General features: G+C 33.3%; 1 protein-coding gene across 1 annotated transcript in view; it reads right to left on the bottom strand.

Annotated features, from left to right (window-relative positions):
* Positions 1 to 427: 427 nt before the first annotated feature.
* Ndc80 (NDC80 kinetochore complex component) overlaps positions 428 to 23,761 on the bottom strand; it is a 39,167-nt gene continuing 15,833 nt past the window's right edge. Inside the window, exons 10-17 of the mRNA XM_005337121.4 lie at positions 22,959 to 23,103; positions 19,870 to 20,075; positions 15,476 to 15,628; positions 13,101 to 13,190; positions 6,099 to 6,191; positions 4,697 to 4,827; positions 2,716 to 2,818; positions 428 to 713 (exon numbers count right to left, since the gene is read on the bottom strand). Coding sequence (XP_005337178.1) covers positions 576 to 713; positions 2,716 to 2,818; positions 4,697 to 4,827; positions 6,099 to 6,191; positions 13,101 to 13,190; positions 15,476 to 15,628; positions 19,870 to 20,075; positions 22,959 to 23,103 — 1,059 coding nt within the window. The 3' untranslated portion in view covers positions 428 to 575. The remainder of the gene's footprint in view (positions 714 to 2,715; positions 2,819 to 4,696; positions 4,828 to 6,098; positions 6,192 to 13,100; positions 13,191 to 15,475; positions 15,629 to 19,869; positions 20,076 to 22,958; positions 23,104 to 23,761) is intronic.

Raw genomic sequence — 23,761 nt, 5'->3', positions numbered from 1 at the left:
AGCAACATAGTGAGATCCTATCTCAGAATTTAAATAAATAAATAAACAAATAAATAAATAAAAGGGGCCGGGGATGTGGCTCAGTGGTAAAGTGTCCCTGGGTTCAATCCCCAGTGCAAAACAAAAGAAAAAAAGAAAAAGACCAAGTTTCAAAATTAGGCAATACTAACCATGTATATTTTATAAAAGTGGTCAGTAATCTTTTCCTATAAGGGACTTTAGAGTCAACATTTCTGGCTTTGGAGGTCACAAGGTCTCTGTTGTATATATACTCAACTCTGCCATTATAGTGGGAAAACAGTCAGACAACATGTAAATGAATGGCTGTGTCTGATGTGGTTCACACAGTACTTGGCTAATTTCTGATTTAGACCACACTACCTATCTTCTCACCAATTGAAGTTAGGCAAAGAAATGTGAGAAAAAACACTGTACAAATGTAGTTTTATTAACTATAGGTACATATAAAACTCAGCTATTTCATCTAAAAATGATCAACAAATTATCATAATTTCAGGTTTTACATATTTTCAGTTAACAAACTATTTTTATAAAAGATAATCAGCACTTGATCTTCATTCACCAGAAGCCTTAAGTACAGCAGCATTCTTCTTATATTTTTCTGTAATCTCTCTAATATTTTTCAAGAGATCTTCAGACATGCATTCTTCATATTCTCTATCGACTTTAGTAATCTGCTCCTCAAGATGTTTCTAGTAGAAACAATTAGAAATTGTTAATGTAGAAACATTAATTTGTTCAAAGTGTGAAATTTACAAACAAGAGTGAAATAGTTGTTAACAATAGAAATAAAAGGAATATTCTTGTATCTACCATGTTGGCCCTGTGTTCTTTCTTAATGAGATCCCCTCTTTTCTTCCCCAGAGATACTACTTGCCTGAATGTTTTGATTTTCTTTATACTTTTACCACATAGGGAGTTATATATGTATCTCTAATAGGTTGTTATGTACCACATAATGTTTTGGACAATGATGTAGTATACACATAATGGTGGTTCCATAAGATTATAAATTTCCTAATTACATCTTAGTTTGTGTAGGGATTTATATGATGTGCAGAAAAGAACAAAATTGCCTAAAAACATTTCTATGAATGTGTTTCTGTCATTATACAATGCATGACTATCTTGGTTTAGTGGGTGCTGGTTTCAACCTTTGTGCTTATTGAAAATTATTAATTATAATATTCTATGACATGTTTTTCACTCAGTATTTTAAGATCACTTATGTTAGTGCACAGATGTACTAGCTATAGATTATTCATATAGTGCTGCATAGCATTTAAATATGACTGTATCAATATTTTCTTATCTTTCTTTCTATTAGTGAATTTACTATTAGTGAATTTTTGTTCATTTCCAGATATAGCAGGCTGAAAACAATGATCTCCCCAGAGCTGATCATGCCTTAATTCCAGGAACCTGTGGCTATGCTATTGTGTATGGTAAAGGAACTTTACAGATTCAATTAAAATTTTTTAATTTTCTTTCTTAAAGCTAAGAATCTCAAGAAAAGGTGATTATTCTGCATTATCTGGGTAGGCCCAATGTAACCACAAGGTCTTTATAAGAGGGAATTAGTTGTATCAGAGTCAGAAAGAGAAGAAAACAGAAGAGGGTAGAGAGGAGAAATCTACCCTGCTGCTGGCTTTGAAGATAGAAGAAGGAACTACAAGCCAAGGACTGTAAGGGACTCTAGAAGTTGGAAAAGGGAAAGAAATGGATTCTACCCTAAAGCCCTTGAAGGGCTACAGCTCTGTGAACCCACATTAGACTTCTAACCTCCCTAACTATAAGGTAATGAACATGTATTATTTTAAGCTATTAATTAAGTTGGTGATAATTAGTTACAACAAACATAAGAGAGTAGCATACCATGTTATTTGTTTTTTTTTTTTTTGCTATTATGAATGATACCATAAAAAAAAAAATCACCACAAACTAGGTGGCTTAAAATAACAGACATTTATTCTCTCATAAGTCTGAGATCAAGATGTAAGCAGGATGGTGCTCTCTGAAGGATACAGGGGAGAATCCTTTGTTGCTGCTTCTGTTTCTGGCAGTTCCAGGAAATTCTTGGTGCTCTTTAGCTTACAGCTGCATCACTCACTCTAATCTCTACCTCTGTTTCACATGGATTTCATATAAGGATATCAGATAGTGGATTTAAGGCCTGTGCTAATCCAATATGATTTCAACCAATTACCTGTGCAAAGACCCTACTTCCTAATAATGTTATATTCTGAAATCCTGGTAAGACAAGAATTCTGGGAGGCACTATTCAACTCAATACAGTGCCCTAGAGGTAGAGTGCTCACCTATCACATAGGAGGTACTGGGTTCAACCATCAGCACACATACAAAAATAAATAAATAAAATAAAGTTATTAAAAAAAAATAAAACCAGGGTGCATAGTTATGTTCTAATATGTTTTTGTTAAGTTGAACATGGCCCGGTGCAATACCATTATAGATTGTTGATATAAAAATATTATTGTATGTCATTTAAGTGAACAAAACAGATTACTTTATAAAGTGCAGAAACATTCTCTTATATCCCCTGGTCACACATTAGACAGATTTTTTCTGACAAATTTTTACTAAGATATTTTCCATATAAATGAAATTAACTATATTAATTCCTATAAAGACAGAGCAGAAATACATTAAAGTTTTAAAGAATTTCACACTTACCTCAATAGACCCTACATGTGTAGCAATCATTTCTAAAAGACGCTGCAAGTTATTTCTGACTTTTCGTCTTTCTTCAGTTGTAGTCTGCACAACTAGTTGGTACCTGAAGAATAAAAACATTTTTTAAAGTTGTCTAGAAAATAACTAATATATCAGGTCTAGTTGGCTCACCTCCTATTTTCATAGTCAATAAAACCAAGCTGTGATTAGTCTGTAATGCTTACTATACATGTAATTCATTTAGTTCTAGCTATCAACCATTAAAACAGAAGTAATATTTTTCAAAGATGCTTTGTAAGCTAACAAAACCAAAAAGCACCAAAACTGCATGCTTTATCAAAGAAAGCTGTGGAGTAAGAGGTGGTTATTATTATCTTGTGGCTTTGGGGATGGAATGCAGGGAATTGTGCATGTTAGGCAAGTGCTCTACCACTGAGCTTCATCCCCAGCCCTAAATGAGCTTACCTAAGTCTCCAAAGGGATTATAACACAATACTTTTAAGACAGAAAATTGCAAAGAAGGGAGTAGAAATCTTACCTTTAGGAATTCAAATTCAAAACAAAATAGAGATCAAATAAACCTCTGCTGTGTATTTTATCCCTAGACTACAAATAAAGAAATGAAGATGTGTCACTTTCTCAAGTATTGTCCTTACAACCTCAATGTGAGATGTCTTTTAGTTATTTGAGGGCCATATAAGACTTGAAAAATGTATATATTCATACCAATGTACACAGAATATTATGGATTAATTATTTAGTATGTTGATTTTTATATAGGTTGTACAATATAATCACAAAAAAGCAGAATATTCTTCAAAGAAAGAATGCAACATTTTTATAGTTAATACATAGTTTGGCTAAAATTCTTCCTATGTAACTTTCAATTAATTTCAAAAATCTGGTAGTGATATGAGAATAATGCAAATTTGTGCTGGCTAATGCCAATTTTCTCCTTGAGAAACATTGGTTGAATGTAGAAAACTGCACCCAGCTGTATCCAGACATGAAGGTACACACAAAATATACACAAGCACATACCTCAGATGTGTACTCTCTCAGTTCAAATGTGATCATGACATGCATCCACAACCAGTGTTATAAAATTTTCCATTCCATATCAGATAAATCTCCTTCTACCTCCTCATAACAACTCAAGAGGCTACAACCCTCTGAATGCCCATTTCTCAAAGCAAATTGCATGTCTTTTTAAGGTGAAAGATCCCATGTTTATTGTGCATTTGCATATTTCTTGAGTATTTAACATGTGTATAGTTATGCTAAAAGTTTTTATTAGATCGCCATTATTTGCTCATCTGATGTAGTTTTTGAGTCTTGTGCCTAATACCAATTTTCCTAAAGGTCCTATAATTTTTACTGCATTATTTTGCACAGCATGGCAATTATTAGCAAAGTATAAGTTGTATTACAACACAATGACTCTGTAATTTATAATATAATCACATTTTACTATATAATCCATATAATTTCTAGGAAATTTAAAAAAAGAAGTTTAGTGGGGCTTATTAAAATTCACTATCAAGTAGTCAAATTTATTTGAATTGATTTAAAATGTTATTTTGTGGAGGTGGGATTGGGCTCAGTGGTAGAGCACTTGCCTAGCATGTGTAGGGGACCTAGGTTCGATCCTCAGCACCACATAAAAATAAATGAATGCAATAAAAGTATTGTGTCTAACTACAACTAAAAAAAAAATAAATATTTTAAAAAAATGTTATTTTGTTTTCAGGGATTAAAATTCACTAATCAATTAAATTTAAAATGAATCATTTCTTTCAGGCAATAACTATAACAGTAGAAGAATGTATCTAACGTTTTAAGTTGTTCTGCTTAAGTTCTATTCACCACTCTCTCCACCACAAATAACTTTATAATAGGAATTAAAGGAAAAAATTAGATATAGATTTATAGAAATTACAAGCAACTAATAAACAAATAAATCTTGGCGAGATGAACGTACTCCCGCTGAACAGCATCTAACTCATTCATAGCTTCACTGAGGCCCTCATTAACAGCACTTTCCAGCTGGTGCTTGTGTTTCTCCAAGGACTCAAGCTCATTGGCCAATTTTTCATCCTCTTCCTCAGCTTCCTATTAGGATAAAGTCATGGTTACATGTTTTTGATATTCATATTCCATATATTCAAGGTAGATTTAAAAAAGTACACAAAGCATTTTAAAACAATCCAGATTGCATCATTTATATTCTCAGGATGCTTACCACTTTCATTCCCATTGGGAATTTTGTATTATAAATATAACACAGATGTGACTTTTTCAAGAGGTCTATATAGCTTTAATTCGGAATTTTCAAGTCTGACTATTTTATTTTGACACTTTTTTTCTACAAACCTGAATTTTTTAGGTCATTATTTCACAATGGCATTAACTGTGCACAAAGAAGCCCAAATACAATTTCTAGGTTTTTGAAGATAAAGTATGTATCCTAAAGTCTTTCATTTAAGTGCTTCAGAGAATAAACTTAAGCACTGTCATGGAGAATACATGATAAAACAAAACTTATTATTAAATATCTCACATATAGATCATATTTTGTGGTAAATTTTCTAAAATTTTGATACTACTTAAAAAAAACCCCAAAACAACAACAATAAAAAACAAACAAACAAACAAAACGCATGGGTTCCAAATATACAGAATAAGAAAAAAGTTTTCAATTCCTGATACTTGGCTAGCATTAGTAATGGTATAGATCAAAATTTCACGTAAATTGTCTAAGTGGTAATGAACAGGGTCATTTGAATACTTCTCTAAGTAAAATGCTGGTCAGGGGGTGACATATAAAGTAATTAAGAATTAATCTTAATATTTTATCTGCCTTCTAGATTTCATGAAAATAGTTTTCATCCTCAATCCTTTTTATTTTGAAACAGGGTCGGGTTAAGTTGCTGAGGCTGGCTTTAAAGTTGCCATTCTTCAACCTTAGCTTCTGAAGCAGTTGGGATTATGGGCATGCAATGACTAGTTTTTGTTTTCTAATCCCACCCAGCAACACAATGACTCTTGATAGGCAATTATACATACAATAAGACTTTACTGGTGCTCAAGTTTACGAGTATATAACACTGAATCTCTATAAAGAGGTAGAAGACATATGTTTAAAATATGTTTTTGTCTTGTAAGAATACTGAATCACATATGCAAGTATAAAATACCAGATACGTTCTATGCTGAAATAACCTGAATCCAGAAAAAAGTCCTTTAAAGGACAGAATAAATGATTTACAACAAATTTTAAGAAGACAATCAAACATAAAGATTTCAGTTTTAATGTTAGACTATATGGTAAGTCAATCATGACACAGTTTTGGCTAACTTGAACAAATCGGCCAAGTTCTTACCTTAACTTTTTGTTGGTAAAGATCATCCAGCTTTTGAACTTCCTCTTTCAGAGTTCTCACACTTCTCTTGCTTTCTGTTATCATTGTATTCAACTTGGGGAATAAAACTTTGGTTGAGAATCATAACTATACATCAAAGAAACTTAACAAATCATATAATTTTATATTCTCTTTCTGTTATCATTTGTTTAGGCTGGGGATTGAATCCAGGGCCCTACAGGCAAGAATTCTACTACTGAGCAACACTCACTGCCCTTTTTTCATTTTTTGAGACAAGTTGCCTAGGCTGGCCTTGAACTTGTGATCTTCCTACCTCAGGCTCCTGAGGAGGTGATATTACAAGCATGAGCCACTTCGTCTGGCTAACTTTTATATTCTCAATCAACTAACTATACCAATGTTATTTCTTCTAGTCTTTTTGACCTCCAATTTATTGTTTGTCCAAACATTTTATTATTCTCCAAAGAGGAACTGATTCCAAAGAAACTTTAAAATAAGATTACTAGGGCTGGTAATGTAGCTCAGTAGTAGAGTGCTTACCTAGCACGTATGAGGCCCTGGGTTTGATACCTAGCAACTCAAACAAAACACAAAAACAAAAAGCAAAATATAAAAACAACAACCAAAAAAAACCAAACCAAAACCAAATAAAAACAAAAACCCAAAGTACTAATATGTATTTCTATTGGTAGCTGTGGGAGTGCTTTATAAATACTCACATATATTATATAAATATTATACACATCACATTATTACATATTATTAATATTGTTATACCAACATATTCATAAGTATAAATTATTTTTGCTGTCTAGATTTTTTATATTTTATATACTTTATATTTATATACTTCATATATATGTAGCTTCCCATTTGTGTGTTCACTTTCTGAGATGTCAAAAGAGAATTTTTTAATATTAATTTTATTGCATAATACTTGTTACTTGGTTATAGTTATACATTCTTTTGAAAGAGTAATAAGGTAATCATATTTAATCTTTTTGAAGCTTGACCTTGGAAATAAGTTGAAACCCAAACTGAAGAACTCTGTCTAAAGTTCATTTCCTGTTGATAACTGCTGATACCAGTTGATGGCTGTGATTAAAAGTTTTCTTCAGGCAGATCAAGAAAATATTTCCCACAGGAAACAGAAAAAAGAAAAATGTATAAAGAGCTGACAGTTTTTTTTTTTTGACATGATGACTCTACACATACAAGAATGAAATTTTAAAAAATATGTTTTTTGGAAAAGCTTAGTTTATTTGGCAAAAGATAAGGTAATGAAATAATTATACTTATTAAAGACAATCCCATCTACAGAATGTTCTTATTTTACATGAGAGGAGTGGATTGGAAAGAATGCTTTTTGCTTGGATTCACACAGTTAGCATAGGGTCAGAAATCAAAACCAGACATTCAAACTCAAAAGATGTTTTCTAAATGTACACATTATTTTCGAAGGGACTAACAAGTTAATAAGTGGTTTCCTTAAATTTACCTGCAATAAGACGAAAGGACATCCTAATAGTTTCTCATGGCTGGTCAAAACCATGTTTACCAGTTTCTACTTTCCATATCAACTCTACCAAAGATATGTAAATTAAGCATTTTTCCCCTGATTATAAAAATAAATATATTCATTGAGGCAAAAAGAGAAAAAATTAAAGAAAAAAATATTTGGCATACTTTTTTAGTATTTTCCTTATTCATTTAATAAAGAGCTCAAGTTGTTGATAATCCAAGATACCATAATTACTTCAATTAGATGAGCTTCTCTTTTTAATCACTAACAGAAACCACCAATGTGGAATTCCATTACTTCCTGCCTCTAATCAACATAATTGTGTGAGAGTTTTCCTTCTTTAAAAAATTTTTTTAATATTTTGGTACTGGTGATTGAACCCAGGAGTGCTTTACCACTGAGCTACATCCACAGACCTTTTTATGTTTTATTTTGAGACTGAGTTTTGCTAAGTTGCTTAGGGCCTTGCTAAATTGCTGAGGCTGGCCTCAAACTTACAATCTTCCTGCTTCAGCCTGCCAAGTCATTGAAATAACAGGTGTACACTGTTACACCCAGCTTTTCTATCTTTCTTTGAATACTTTAAATGGGCATTCTTTTATTCCTAATACTTAAACTTTATTCTCATTCCCTTCAACTCCCTCTCACATCATTAAAACCAAACAATTCCCTTATCTGGCAAAACCAAACAAAACCACAAAAACCAAAAACCTTTTCTACACATCTCTTTTCTTACTACTGTTCCAAATCCTTTGTTCAGATTCAAATATTGGTAGTATTGTAATGTAGAGTAATCCACAAAGGCAAATCTATTCATAATACTATATCTCCTTTTCTACTATCCACACCTCAACTCATAGTAATATGGTTTTTGGCTTGTTGGCTGCATGAAGCCATTTCTGCAAATGTCACTAGTAACTTCTTTCCTCCCCTCAACCCCTTCAATCCCGGCTGGTGGGTTGGTTGGGGATCAAACCCAGGTCCTGAAATGCTAAGCATGTCCTCTATTACTAAGCACACCCCTGGCTCTTCAGTAACATCTTAAATTCTAAAGCCAATGGATACCTTTCAGATATTTAATGCTATTTGTCATTTTAGTACTAATTGTGGTTACTAATAGCTTCTTTTTAAAAAGCCCTTCCTTGGTTTCTAAGACCATGGAATCTCCTGATTTCATCTCTGTCTTGGAAGGTCCCTCTTCACATTCCTTTATGTTTCTTTTTCTATTCATAATTTGGATATAGATATTCTTCTAGGATTCTGATCCTGGCTGTAGTGTCACTTGCTCACTTGGGAGAGTGCTCTCTCACATCACATCTGGGAGATCTTTTGACAACCTGCCTGTTAAAATATACATATATACACATACTGATTTTATACTTTGATGTCCCAGAGACCTGAAACTCAGCATATCCCAGACTGCAACTCTGTTCTGTACCTCTCTCTCATTAAATATCAAGGTAAAGAACAACATCACATGCCCATTTGCCAGATACAATGTACCTAGACATTCTTTATTTCACTTTTCTAGCCTTCACATCCAACTGTTCACTTCAGTACTGAATTCTGTTGTCTCCGCCTTCCAATTTCTTTTCTCCATCCTCACTGTAGTAACCTTGGTATGGGTCCTTACCATTTATTGCACAGGATATAGTTTAGTCTCCTAAGTCTATGTTTCTGGCTCATGCACCTCATCTATTTTTTCAAAATGCCAAATGCATAGGTGATTAGTACTCTTACTTAAAAATCTTCAATGGCCCCCATTGCCTATAGAATAAAAATCCTACCAGTAAGTAAGAACAAGTTAATAATAATTAGATTATTGTTTCCCCAGGCTTTTCTTTTATCACACTTAACACTCTTGTAATTTGTTAACAAGCTGTGTACTTTGGTTTCTGGGCCTTTAGTTAGGGCACACATGTAAATTTCTGTGTATCCACTGGTGAAGTCCTAGCTTAATTCAGTTACTGCATCTTTCAGAAAGACTCCTGTAATATTAGAATACACAGCTTATTTACATTTCAAAAATGTTATGATAGAAGAAATTGTTTTCATGCCTGTCTTTTCAATCAAAAAGGCAAGAGCTGTATTATAATAGTACTTACTACCAACACTAATTATAGTACCAGCCACAGAGACACTCAAGAAAATATTTGCTAATTAAATTTCAGTGGCAAATATTTAAGTTTACCTGTACATTTATATTTGTAAGAATATAGGGGCTGGGGATGTGGCTCAAGCAGTAGCGTGCTCGCCTGGCATGCGTGCAGCCAGGGTTCGATCCTCAGCACCACATACCAACAAAGATGTTGTGTCCGCCGAGAACTAAAAAATAAATATTAAAAAAATTCTAAAAAAAAAAAAAAAAAAAAAAAAGAATATAAAACATAAAGAGAATCTTTTCCTTTTCTGATCCCTTAAATATCGTTGTTGCTTAGTATTCAATCTTCTGCTATTTAATTTATACATTCTAAGAAATATCACCTACATCCATGGCTTGTAAGTGTGATTGGTTTGACTTTCTTTTGTGATGTTTTTGTTGTGGTATACACTAGCCTTTAAGAATGAATTAGGTCTCTTTGTGCTTTTTAACAATTTACATGTCATGAAATCATCTGACCTTCAATAATTGAAAACAATGAACTTTTGTAAAAATCACCTGTTATTGAAATTTTTTGGAGAGTTAATTCTTTCTGTACTTTTGTTTCTGGTTACTTAACTATTTTGACGTTTTATTTTGAGTCAATTTTGAGATTTGTATTATTCACGCTGTAATTCAATTTGATAAAAAACAATTTTAAAGATAAGATTTTTATAGAATCCTTTTTATTTTATTTTATTTTGCAATGCTGGGGATACAACCTAGGGCCTTGTGCATGCTAGGCAAGTGCTCTACCACTAAGCCACATCCTCAGCCCTTCCAGTAAGATTTTTGTTTACATGAATTACTCTGTAATTCAAATGAATTCCCACCATCTCTCTATAAACTGTCTACTTCTTACTTCACATTTTCCTTCTTTTACCTGAATAGTTTTGGCAATTATATGTAAATACTTTTCAGATTGATTAGCTTCATTATTCCAATTTATTAATTTCTGTATGATCTTTACTATTTCCAATTGCTATTTTATCCTATGCCATCTTATCTTGATTAGACTATTGTCAAACTGAAAAAAGGTTTAAATCTTTAGTCTCATTAGCATCAGGTATTACTGATTACTTCCTTCTTAAAGTCTCCCATATTTTGGCTTCTACTACATATTCTCTTCTTCAAAATAACTCTCTAGCTATTTTGTCCACTTTTTCTAAGTATTTTTTTCCAGAATCTTTTGTTTTCTTTCTCGATCCCTTAAATGTCATTGTTTCTCAGGATTCAATGTTCTGCTATTTTATTTTTACATTCCAAGAAATATCACCCACATCCATGGATTCAGCTATCATATGTGTGCTAAAGACTATCAAAACTACACTATAGTCCATTCAGTTGCCCATACCAGAAATCTGGAAGTCATTATAGAACTTCTTTTTCTCCAAGCGTGGTCATGAAATCCTTGGAATTTATTTACCTTAACACTTCCTAAACATGTCTCCTTCCCTCTGTTTCTACTATGAATAGTTTGGTTTAATCTCTTAACATTTTCAGTTGCATCCTTTCTAAGCCACATTTTCCCATAACTTAAAGGGTTTTGCAAAAATGCAAATCTGATTAGCATAACTGCAGAAATGTCAGGCTTTTTCTCCAAGTGGGAGCCCTTGAAGGGTAGGTTTATTTTTAGAACACTAACATGAGGCCTAGCCTATAGTAGGCATTTTATACTTTTCCCCCCCAAGATTTCCTGCTCAAAGTCTTTCAAGTTTCAAGTCATTCTGAAAGCTGTTTTAGTCATGAGTCCCCTATTGCTTGGAATTCATCTTTTGGAGGTTCTTCAGATTTAATGTCCATTCCAACAAAAAAAAAATCAAACTGAAGCAGATCAAAGAAAGACCTTGTCTCAAATAATCAGCACACCTTATATATAGTCTAAACCTTCTTCCCATAGTCTAATATTTCATAAATCCCAAATTACTCAATAATGTTTCAAACCTGTTTTATTGAGGAGTTTCAATCTTGCTTTAACTTTCTAATACAAAGTAATTATTTTTATTTTTTGGGTACCAGGCATTGAACTCAGGGCACTCAACCACTGAGCCACATTCCCAGTCCTATTTTTTTTTTTTAATTTAATACTTATTTTTTTAGTTGTAATTGGACACAATACCTTGATTTTATTTATTTATTTTTATGTGGTGCTGAGGATTGAACCCAGAGCTCTGCCTGTGCTAGGCAAGTGCTCTACCATTGAACCACAACCCCAGTCCCCACAGTCCTATTTTTTGTATTTTATTTAGAGACAGGGTCTCACTGAGTTGTTTGACGCCTCGCTTTTTTGCTGAGTCTGGCTTTGAATTCCTCCTGTCTCGGTCTCCTGAGTCAATGGGATTACAGGCGTGTGCCACTTGCGCTCAGCCAAAGTGAGTTGTTACAGAATTTTTTAACATTAAAAAATGACTTTCTGTGGCTTATTAGAATAATTACTTGTGAACTATAATAAGTTTTGTTTCTTAGTGAGAAAAAAAAAACATATTTCTATTTAGAGAAAAGATAAGACTTCATTCTTATCCAGGAATCCTAGTCAGGACACAATAGTTCTTTTCTTTTTTGTGGTGCTGGGAATTGAACCCAGGGCATTGTGAATGCAAGGCAAGCAAGCACTCTTAACAACTGAGCTATATCCCCAGCCCACACAATAGTTCTTGAAGAGTTGAATTAATAACTAGGGGCTTCCTTTAATTGTTTGGTGTCATCAAAACACACTCTAGTGTGTTTGGGAAGTAACTTCTTAACTTTTCTCAATCAACTACTACAGCAATGTTTACTTTAAAGGTTACTGAATATAATAGCAGGTCTTTTTCAGGGATATAGGTGGTTGGCTTGGAATTGTTTCATAATTGTTTCAAGGATCTCAGAAGCAGGAACTTTCTGAAAACTAAATGGGCTTCTATTAGCATTTAAGTTCTCCTGAACTTCCATGATCTAGAAAGAAATACTTGGCAAAAAGAAACCTCTAAATCCATCACAGTTGGTTAGCCTCATCATGAATGACTCATACATACTTTAAACATAGACACCTCAAATCCCATTTTAGTTTTAAAAAAGAATATTATTTCAAGTAAAGAGGGAATTCTGTAGTTCTCTACATTCCCAAAGGGAATGAAATCTAGTTTCATATCACTATATCATAGTGATATAAGAAGCCTAGGATATTTAAATTGCTTGATAAGTTACTTCAAATATTTCAGTCAAGTTTGTACCAACTTTCATTTTATAGAATTTTTAAATAAAAATTAATTCCTTGGCAACCAGAAACCACAAATCACATTTAATTTTAGGCTTTAAAAAAAACCCTTATTTTTGCTTTAATCTAAGTTTCATTACTTACTTGTTCTAAAGTATCCTCCAAACCCATTTTTTTATTCAGAGCTTTATTAATTTCTTCTTCATTTTCATTCAGGAGTTCCTTGAGGGGTACCTATACAAAACATGAGAATGTGAGTGAAAGGTAATTACAAAATTTATTTTATGTGGAATATGTAAATTGTGATACAGGGATTGATTTCTATCATGGGGATTGAACCCAGGGCCTTGTGCATGCTGGGCAAACACTCTGCCACTGAACTACATCCTTTAAAAAATAATTTTGTAGACAGTGGCTTGGTAAGTTGTCCAGGATGGTTTGGAACTTGCCATCCTCCTGCCTTGGCCTCTGACTAGCTAGATTATAAAGGTGTGTGCTTGGCAAGCTGTAATATTTTAAATTTAATACAACATTACTAAGAAAATAAAACTAATTTTTAGTGTAATTTCTATACCTGTAGAATATAACCCACTTTTGGTTTTTAATACTTGCAAAGTTCAAGAATTGTTCATCTACTCTGGAAATTCACTTCTATACAATTTGTAGGTACACTAGGTTTACTGTAGTAATCTTTCTTATTTTTTTTGGTACTGGAGATTGAAACCAGGAATGCTTTACCATTTAGCTACATCCTTAGCCCTTTTTATTTTTTGCGACAGTGTCTTGCTAAGTTGCTTAGGGACTCTGTAAATTGCTGAGGTTGGCCTCATACTTATGATTCTCCTGTCTCAGCCTCCTGAGCAGGTAGGATTACTGTGTGCTACATCAGACCCACCTTACTGCAATAATTTTTTGAAAACAAATTATATGTAGGTTGTATTTTTATGCTATGTTCTCCAGATAGATCAATTTCTCTTACTCCTCTTTAGTTTTATCATTCTCAACTTGTTTTTTCTATGTTTATCTTCTGTCCTACAGATTTAATTTCAATACTACTTTGTTGCTTCTCATTGTGTTTTTCTTTTATTGAGGTGAAATTCACATTTTAAGATGGTTAAACTGAAATAGGTTAAATTTAAGTGGGCAATTCAGTGGCATTTAGAAATTCTCAATGCTATGCAAATATATCCCTAGTTCTAAACATTTCATCATTCCAAAAGAAAAACTCATAGGCCATTATGGTGGTTTTTAAAAATTTGGGGTAAATTTTTAAATAGCGGTGCTCTACCACTGAGCTATATTCCCAGGCATGTCAATTTTTTATTTTGAGGAAGGAGCTCACTAAATTGCTGAGGCTGATCTTGAAACTGCCATCTTCCGATCTCAGTCTCTTGAGTAAAAGGAATAATAGGCATGTACTACTATATCTGGCTAAGTCTAACTTAACCCATTTCAGTCCACTAATAAACTAATCTCCAGGAAAGTAAAGATTTTATCTACGTATTTTTACCTCTAGCGTGTAGCTGGTCTGCAACATAATACATATTCAATTAATATTTGTTGAATAATTCTCAAGGGAAAAAGTGCATAGCTTTTGAATTTGACAATCTATTCAAAAAACTAAGTATCAGCAGGGTACAATGGCACACTCATATAATCCCAGCAGCTCAGGAGGCTGGGGCAGGAGGATCACGAATTCAAAGCCAGCCTCAGCAAAAGTGAGGCGCTAAGCAACTCAGTGAGACCCTGTCTCTAAATAAAATATAACACAGGGCTGGGGATATGGCTTAGTGGTTGAGTGCTCCTGAGTTCAATCCCCAATAACTCCCACACCCACAAAACAAAACAAAACAAAACAAAAAAACCCCCAAAATAAAAAAAAGTATCATGAAAGAGGGCATTTTAAGGGGCCAATAAAATATTAAAATTTATGAATATGTAAGATGTTGTGATAGAGCAAACTAAAAATTTTCTTCCCCAAATTATTTCCTTGGTCATATTGCAAAATTAGGCATAGATTTCTCATTGTTGACTGCTGGTATTCCTTAATGCATTATTACATCTTATGCTTTCACGTGTGTCCTTGTGCCTTTCACACACCATCCCATGAATATTTCAGTTTTCAAGATTTCATTCCATGGTCACCATCTCTGTGGAGTTTTATTGCTACCTGGGAAGAACCAATCTTGTTACATCTTGTAAAGACTTCTAATAGAGCACATATTTGTCATTCATTCATTTATATCTTTCTCCCATGAGGGGACTAGGAGCAAAGGTTGTCATGCTTGTCTGTATAGTCTTGGTATTTGTCTTGTATATAAATGAATTACTTACTGGATAGTTAAATAAAGTAGCTAGAGAAGAAGAAAAGGTTTTATACTTTGAAGAGTTAGCTGTAACAAAGACAAGATTTCTACCACCAAGAAGAAAGAAGACCAAGAAGTTCTGTCTCTTTAGTCCTGGGATATGGACATATTTAAGTTCAAATTCTTATAATAACAATCTCATAATTTACTTACATAAACTTGAGCCCTGTATTTGATGAGGCAGTTGGCACCAGCTTCAGGATTAAATTTAATTTCAAAGTCATAACCTTGGGAATTCTCAGCACTTTTAGGAATAAGTTTTAATTTTCTAGCCAGTTTGTGATATTCTGCTAATTGTGTTTCAATCTAAGGAAAGAACACAAAAAGAAATGTGAAAAATAAAGTAGCCCTATTTCATATGGTTTTCAACTGGCATTTCTGTAATTTTATACAAAATGTTGACTATTTTTAGTAGTTTAGTGATTTAGTAACTTTTAGTAATAAGGGTGGCAACTTAAAAATACGTAAAGGATGAAAGGTTTTATTCATACTAAATCTATAAAATAATTTTAAGCCTATAATTGATTGGTAAGTAGTGTATTACTATTCTTCCATTTACCTGATAAACAGTTTAGAATAAGTGTCCATGTTCAGGTTTTAACTAACATTTACTTTTTCAAATGCTAGACAGAGAAATTATGAAACATAAATAAAAACCTTAGTTTTGTCAATGTACAAATTAAAACATTTCATTTATTCAAAATAAGTGAAGTTTAATTATTTAAGGTTCAAAATGCTATCTTAACTATATTGATAAAAATATTTTAGTAACGTATGTCACATTTCCTGTCCTCCCTCTTTCCATTGGGGCTTTGTTTAAATTACGTTATCAGAAAGGTTTCCCTTCTAATGTAGCCCCCGTGGTTTTTCTCAAATCTCACTTTTCTTTTTTTCTATAGCAATCAAACTGACAAAATAAATCGCTCACTTTCACTGCTGGAATGTAATCACCATGAAAACAGCTGTATCTCCTGTATCTACAACAATGCCTGGCATACAGTAGATGCTTACTATTTGATTGAATAAATAAATTTGCAGATTCCAAGCAACTTATTTTTATAGTGCTTTCTCCATTTAATATGTACTTAGTTTCTAATAACTATTATATATTCATAAAGTTTGAGTAAACAAATGCAATGGCAAAGCATTTTTAATGTCAAAAAAAGCATTAGATCTCAAAGCAATACTACTTGTATATTAAGATTTTTCTAATAATCAATTAGGAAATCATTTCTATTACTTTACTAAAATATAGTAGCTCTCTTGGAATCATTAAAGTATGTAGTTCTATTTGTCCTTATGCTAAATAATGCTGGGAATAGTTTCTTCTGTTCTTTTCTTTTAAATCTAATGAAATTAGCTTCCAAAAGCTTATATGCTTTATTGTACCTAACTGCAAGGAGAGCAAATATGTGGCACATGTGTCTCTAGTTTCTCTTTCCCATATCAATTCACACAGCAAAAATTTATCACACTCTTTCCTGATGAATATAGATTTAGTACAATGTTCATCTCCACAAAGAACTCCAGAAGCCTAATACCAGAGCTGAGATGTGGAACAAAAATTAGTCCCGGGGTAGGATGATAAATGAATGAAATGTTTATACTGATCTTTTGTGTGTACTGCCACCATCCTTTAATATCCCTCTTAACTAATTCTGAGGGACCCACTGCTCTAAGTTTTGTTTGCACTGTCCATGGCCTTGCTCTGGCTCATCCCCAGTCCACTGCTTTCCCACTTCCTCAATTTTTTTTCTCCATTCAGCTTGGTCATCCAACTACTAATTATAGTTTATTAAACTTAGATTTCACCTAGTTCAGAAATTCATAACTTCCCTTTATTGTACAGTGCTGGTGAGATAAGGTATAGCGAAGTAATTAATTTCAGATACACTGATTAAGTCTAACCATGTTTAATTTCCTGAAGAAGCAAATGGAGACTATGGGAGGTTAGATGACATGATGGGGTCACATAGGTGGGTAGTGGCAAATCCAGGGCTAAACCCGAGGTTTATGAAATTCTAGGCTAGGTTTGAAGCCTTTGTCTGACCACCAGAGGCCATCTCCCTTTCCTTCCCTTGGTTGGGATTGAACCCACGGCCTCACATATGGTAAGCATTCTACCACTGAGCTACAACTCCAACCCCTATTTCTTATAAATTTCTCTTTTTCTCCTTGATACACAAGCGGAGAGTTTACCTAGCAATGTCAGGAAGATGAAGAAAAACAGATGGCTAAGGAAAGAGCAGAATTATGTAAAACAGGGTAAAGAAAGGAGGTAAAGCTTTGTTAATATTGAACTGTCCATTTCATATTGAGATTCATATATGTTGGTGTGTAAAATTCATACTTTCAACAAATCAGTTAAAATCTGAATGTTCAAGAAATTATCTGCAGGCTGGGGATGTAGCTCAGTGATAAAGCCCTTGAGAGGCACTGGGTTTGAACCTCACCACTGCAAACAATAAAACAAAACAAAACCAAAACCAAAACAAAACCCAAATCTCTTTGATTATGTCTATAATGCAGTTTATAAATGTGATCAGGAATAGAAACTAGTGTTGCCCACTTAGTGAAAACTAAGCTGCTCTGCTTTAACAATTTTTTTTCATGTGATAAATGTGTAATAAATACTGTACTTAATGGGCTGGAGTTGTAGCCCAGTGGTGGAGTGCTTGCTTTGCACATATGAGGCACTGGATTCGATCCTCAGCACCACATATAAATAAATAAACAAAATAAAAATATTGTATTCAACTATAACTAAAAAAATAATTAAAAAACTGTAATAAGGAAAGTACTGGAGATAATAAGATAAAAAAATCATTATTTTGGAACAAAAATCAGACGCTAATCAGATTTTCAAACTACATCTACCAATAAGCAAACATCATAAATGAAAATGAAAGAATAAAAAACTTTAAAGCAAAAATGTAAGTCTTAAACTCTCTACTCTCTATTTTTCTCCATTAAATAAGAAAAACCCTTTAAACCCCCCCCTCTTTTTTTTTTTAAAAAAAAGATAACTGAAACTAATTAATAGGCTACAAGTAAGAGTAAAGAATGCACGGAAATTAAGTATGGCAGGATAATGAAGATTGCCTACAAAAATAAGAGTAACCTTTCATTATCTAGAAATTCATATGGTCAGAAAGTCTACTTTATCGACAATGTTGGCTAAATTAATAAAGTATTATCTATAAAATTAAGCTTAGGCTAAGTAATTTGGTTCTTTTATGCTGAAGTCTAAACCCATATATACAAATAGTTTATTATGTCCTGGATGCCGAGTATAAACAATACGTCTATCTTCATTCCTGATTTATTTCTTATTTCTATTCTATTCCCAAGTAAGTGGTACTACTACTCACCCAACTGTGCAAGCTTAGACACATGGCTGCTCCCCCTCTCTTTCATCTATCTCATTTACTGTACCTCCTAAGTAGCTAGAATCCACCCACTTCTTAGAATCCCTATTAGCATTACCTAAATTTAGCTTGTAATTTCTCCCTAGATTACTGCTTCAGATCCTTATTTAACTGTTTTGCTCCCTTCCAACACATTTTTCACTTTGCCAAAAATAACATCTTTCTGAAGAGGTGATTACACCTGTTTATAATTTTTAAGTTCTGAGTTTTCAGGATAATGAATGAATTTATAAACTACAAAAAAAGCTTGTACATTAGGCTGCTTAGTCTGAACTTTCCCATATATTCCTTTTTTGCTAATTCATGCAAAAAAGAGTTGCCATGTTAACTCTTTCTTAAATTTCCTAATTCAATTTGAAGTGTTATCTCTTAAAGGAAGCCTTTTCTAAAAACCTTCTCGTCCATTTCCCCACATCATGCACAGTAAATCTGGGTTAGGTATACTATATGCTTCCTTAGCACCTTGTGCAAATATCTATTAGAATTTGATCTCACAATAGAAAATATAAGCAGGTTCCTTTCTTCCTTTTTGGCAGTACTGCACTGGGGATTGAGCCCAGGGGAACCCTACCAGTCATCTTTATTTTCTATTTTGGAACATTGTCTTGCCAAGTTGTTGAGGCTGGACTCAAACTTGTGCTATCTCTGCCTCAGCCTTCTGAGAGGCTGGGGTTATGGGCATTTGCCAATATGCTGGGCTAGGTCAGATGTTTCTTGATGGAAGTCTTTGCATTTTTATCTTTATTTCCCCTATGCTCAGCAGAGTAAGTGGCACACAGTGGCTGTTACAGAAATGAAGTGTGAATAGGTAAATGAAGAGGGATTCATTCCCTCCTCTACAGATGGAATTTATGAAAATTATTTCATGGTCTTAAGAGAGATTTTTTTGTTTATTTCTTCGTTCACTGTTATAAAATACAGTATACCTTAAATATGACTGTGAAAAAGTGTTACTGAATTGACATAAAAGTAATGAGTATTTTAGTCATGCTAAATGTCAATGTTAGACAATTTTACCTCTTTAGCCAATTTAGTCTACTCACCAAGTTCTTCTTAATTGGAACAGACCTTTTAAAAGGTCAACTCTGATGAGTTGCCACTGAAATTGGTACGACTTACCGCCTCTTTGCCTCTGGCATACTTTAACTCTTCATTCCATAACTGTTGTTGTTCAGCTTCCAGTTCCTTGGTTAATTTATTAATGGTCTGCTGCAATTCGTTTTTTTCATGATTTATTCTCTCTATGTCTGCAACTGAGTACTTCTGGTTATCAACAATATTCAGTAGACGTGCATTCTCCTGTTTTATTGTTTCACATTCTAGTTCTGAATTGGAAAAAAACAAACTTTTAACTTCTTCAATTCCTACAAAAAAACTGATGCCATTATTTAACAGGACCGATGTCTAACTATCCAAGTTGTATACATACATATTTCTTCTTCTTTTGGCTAATTTAGGTCTCTTGCTAATAACATTCTTAGAAATAATACCGTTAACGTTCTATGTTAGTATCTTATTTCTCTATTGACTTACTATGGTTTTCAGAAAGTAGTATATGAAAAAACTGTAACCTAATACATAATAATTACAATTAAGAATATTTGTACTTAAGAGGGGTAAGAGGGCTAGTCTGTTTCTGTTAATGTTCATTTATTTTTTATTTATTTGTATGCAGTGTTGAGAATCAGACCCAGTACCTCACACATGCTAGGCAAGCGCTCTATCACAGAGCCACAACTCCAGGCACAATAGATGACTCTTCGAATAGCCAGAAAAACCACATCCACAAATATAAAAACTTTATTTCATTAAAATAAAGTTTTTAGGGCTAGGGTTGTGGCTTAGTGGTAGTGCGCTTGCTTAGCCTACCATGTGTGAGACACTGGGTTTGATTCTCAGCACTGCATATAAATAAATAAACAAACAAATAAATAAATAAATAAATAAATGGTCCATGAATATCTAAAATATATTTAAAAAGATAAAGTTTTTATTTAAATAAATCAGTATTTTCCAACATCCTGACTCATGCCTTACACAGATATGATAAACTGGGTAAAGAACATCATCTTGAGTGCTGAGAGGACCAATATGTCAATTTTTTTTTTTTTTTTTTGTACTAGGAATTAAACCCAGAGGTGTTTAACCACTTACTCATATCCCCAGTTCTTTTTCCTTTTTAAGACAGGGTCTTGCTAAGTTCTTGCTAAGTTGCAGGGCTGTGCTAAGTTGCTAAAGCTAGCTTTGAACTTGTGATCTTCCTGCCTCAGCCTCCTGAGCTGTTGGGATTACATAGCCCAAGCCCAATATTTGGGAAGCTCCTCATCTGAACTTAAAATAAATTAATGTTGGTTTAGGTAAAACTTTATGCATTTATCACAAATATCTGTTCAAAAATGTTCAGAATTTAAATATATCTTTTACAGTCTTGGCTGCTAATGGCTTTAAATAATCAAGAAAGTTAAAATACTCCCAAGAACTAAGACATCTTAGGTTAATCGTTACAAAATTAATCTCTCAAACTAAACCACTTTGAAATGACAAATGATAGCTGAAGTATTACTCTCTTATCTATTCAGTTTGCAACTATTGGGAAAAAATTTTCAGAAGTAGGAAATATGACAATTCTCTTAATTATATGCTAATAAGGAACATACTGTATTAATGTTAGAAAGTATTGACTTAATTACATTACAAACATTGTTAGAATAATAAATTAGTCTATGGTTCCTTGTCATGATGGAGAACAAACAAAGGATGGTGACTAGGAGCCAAGTGTAAAATGGTTAGTTTGTTTAGAGCAAATTAAACATACAAAATCACAGTCATTTGGAAAAAAACAAAACTGATTTAGCAAATACTTGGGATAATTACAAGACTTGACTTGACAGATGATCAATACTTCATAGACTGAGTTAAATCAAAATTCCTGAGGATTATCTATATAATTCCTGCATGGTACAGACTCAACTTATAAAGTCCTAAAATAAAATACAAGAAGGCCAATTCCTGAGAAAGTAAACAGGATAATTTGTTCATGTATTTACTTTTGAACTGTAGCCCAACAGTTTTGTGATTTGTAGATATCTTCCTTTGCTCTCCTTCCAGATGCTATCAAATACGTGCGCCACAGTATTTGCCAATTTTACAATTAAGATGGATATGTGTTTATGAAAACAAGGATAGGAAGACTCAGGATACAAACAAGGTTTCTTGAGTTGTGCTTTTGCTTCTTGAGAATTGTAGTACTTGCATCTTTTCATCATATTTTCAGATTTAGCTGCTGAGCTGCTTTTATTTGTACCAATGGAGAGTAAGACAGAGCACACTGAAACAGGCAGAGATCAAAAGTCTGGCTTATTAATTACAAAGCAGAATAGAATATAGAATAACACACACACACACACACACACATTCTCATATCAGGCAGCATGTGTTCTTAGGGTAGGTCCCTGTTGACTTCAGAGAGCTTGTGCTTGAAAAAGTGGAGGAGGTTGAATGATGGCGACACAAATATATGAAGTCCTAATCTCTGGAACTTGTACACATTACTTTATTTGGAAAAGGAGTTTTGCAGATGTGATTAAGAATACTGGGACAAGCAGATAGCCCTGGATTACGCAGGTGGGCTTTAAATATCACAAGCATCCTTCTAAGGTCAAAGCAGAGGGAGACTTCACATAGAAGAAAACTGAACATAGTGGCACAAGCATTTAATCCCAGTTCCTTGAGAGGCTGAGGTAGGAGGATTGCAAGTTTAAGCCCAGCCTAGGTAACCTGGCAAGACTCTATCTCATCATCTTAAAAAAAAAAAAAAAAAAAAAAAAGACACATAGAGAAGGCAATATAAAGATGAAGGACAGGGAAGACAATATAAAGATGAAGGCAGAGAATCAGAGAATGTAGTGATGTAGATACAAGCTCGGGAACACTGTCCAACACCAAAAGCTGGAGGAGGCAAAGAACAGATTTACCCTAAGTCCTTAGGGGGAGTGTAGTGCTATTGGTTTTTGGACATACAACACCTGTAACTACGATAGACTGAGCAAGTTTTTTTTTGTTTTAAACTACCAAGTTTGTAGTAATTTGTTAAAGCAGCTTCAGAAAACAGAAAAGGCATTGGAAACTTGGTAACCAGCTATAAAAATTTACCATAGAAGCAAAATAGATATAGATAACATAGGTCTTTCAGCATTAGCTGTGCTTACCTACTCTAGCAATTTCTTCATCGAGACCACTTAATTTCTGGTCCAGAATGGCTGAATGAGACTCCAAATTGCTCATGTATGCCTGATATTTCTGAACATCTGCTTGTAAGGAAGTTTTCAACTTCCTTAATGACTCTAGACGGTTCTTTAAGAGAAAAGAATATTAAATTAGTTATTCTCATCAATAATCATTCCATACTTCATTTTAAAAGAAAACAATGTTATTAAATTCATCTTAGAGAAAGTTTAATTAGCATTCCCTTTCATTTTAAAAGGAATCAAATGAAAGAGCACTATATTATTATTATCTATAGAAAGACATGGACTTTTCAATAAGTCAGTTTAGAATAGGAAAAATCAAAACAAAAAATCCCCACAAGGGCCAAAGAGAAAAAAAACACAATCATTTAAAATTGTTTATTTTACAGAACAGTTTGGGTACTTCATTAGTAATACACAAAATAAAATTAAGATATCAGTATTTTAATTTAGTCTTTAGAAAACACTTAGGATAATATGTAAGTCAGATATATCACTATTCCTTTTTTTACTAACTATAAAACTCAGGGCTTCTTGTTAATAGTGCTCTTTGGAGATATATACCACGGGGACTTTGTTCAAAAGCTATTTCTGGTCTTATGTAAAAAGGCAGAAATCTTTCATCATATTCTGAACACCATTAGTCAAAGACTGATAGATCCCAAGGGAAAACAAAACTCCATAGATACCAAACATGTTTTCAATGGGAATTTATTCTATGTAATATTTAACTTTTAAGAAGCTTACTTTGTTAGCTCATTCAA

This window comes from Ictidomys tridecemlineatus, chromosome 13, assembly GCF_052094955.1.
Source record: "Ictidomys tridecemlineatus isolate mIctTri1 chromosome 13, mIctTri1.hap1, whole genome shotgun sequence".
NCBI classification, from domain to species: domain Eukaryota; kingdom Metazoa; phylum Chordata; class Mammalia; order Rodentia; family Sciuridae; genus Ictidomys; species Ictidomys tridecemlineatus.
Note: the sequence above shows the minus strand (reverse complement) of the source record. Positions and strands in the feature narration are given on the sequence as shown.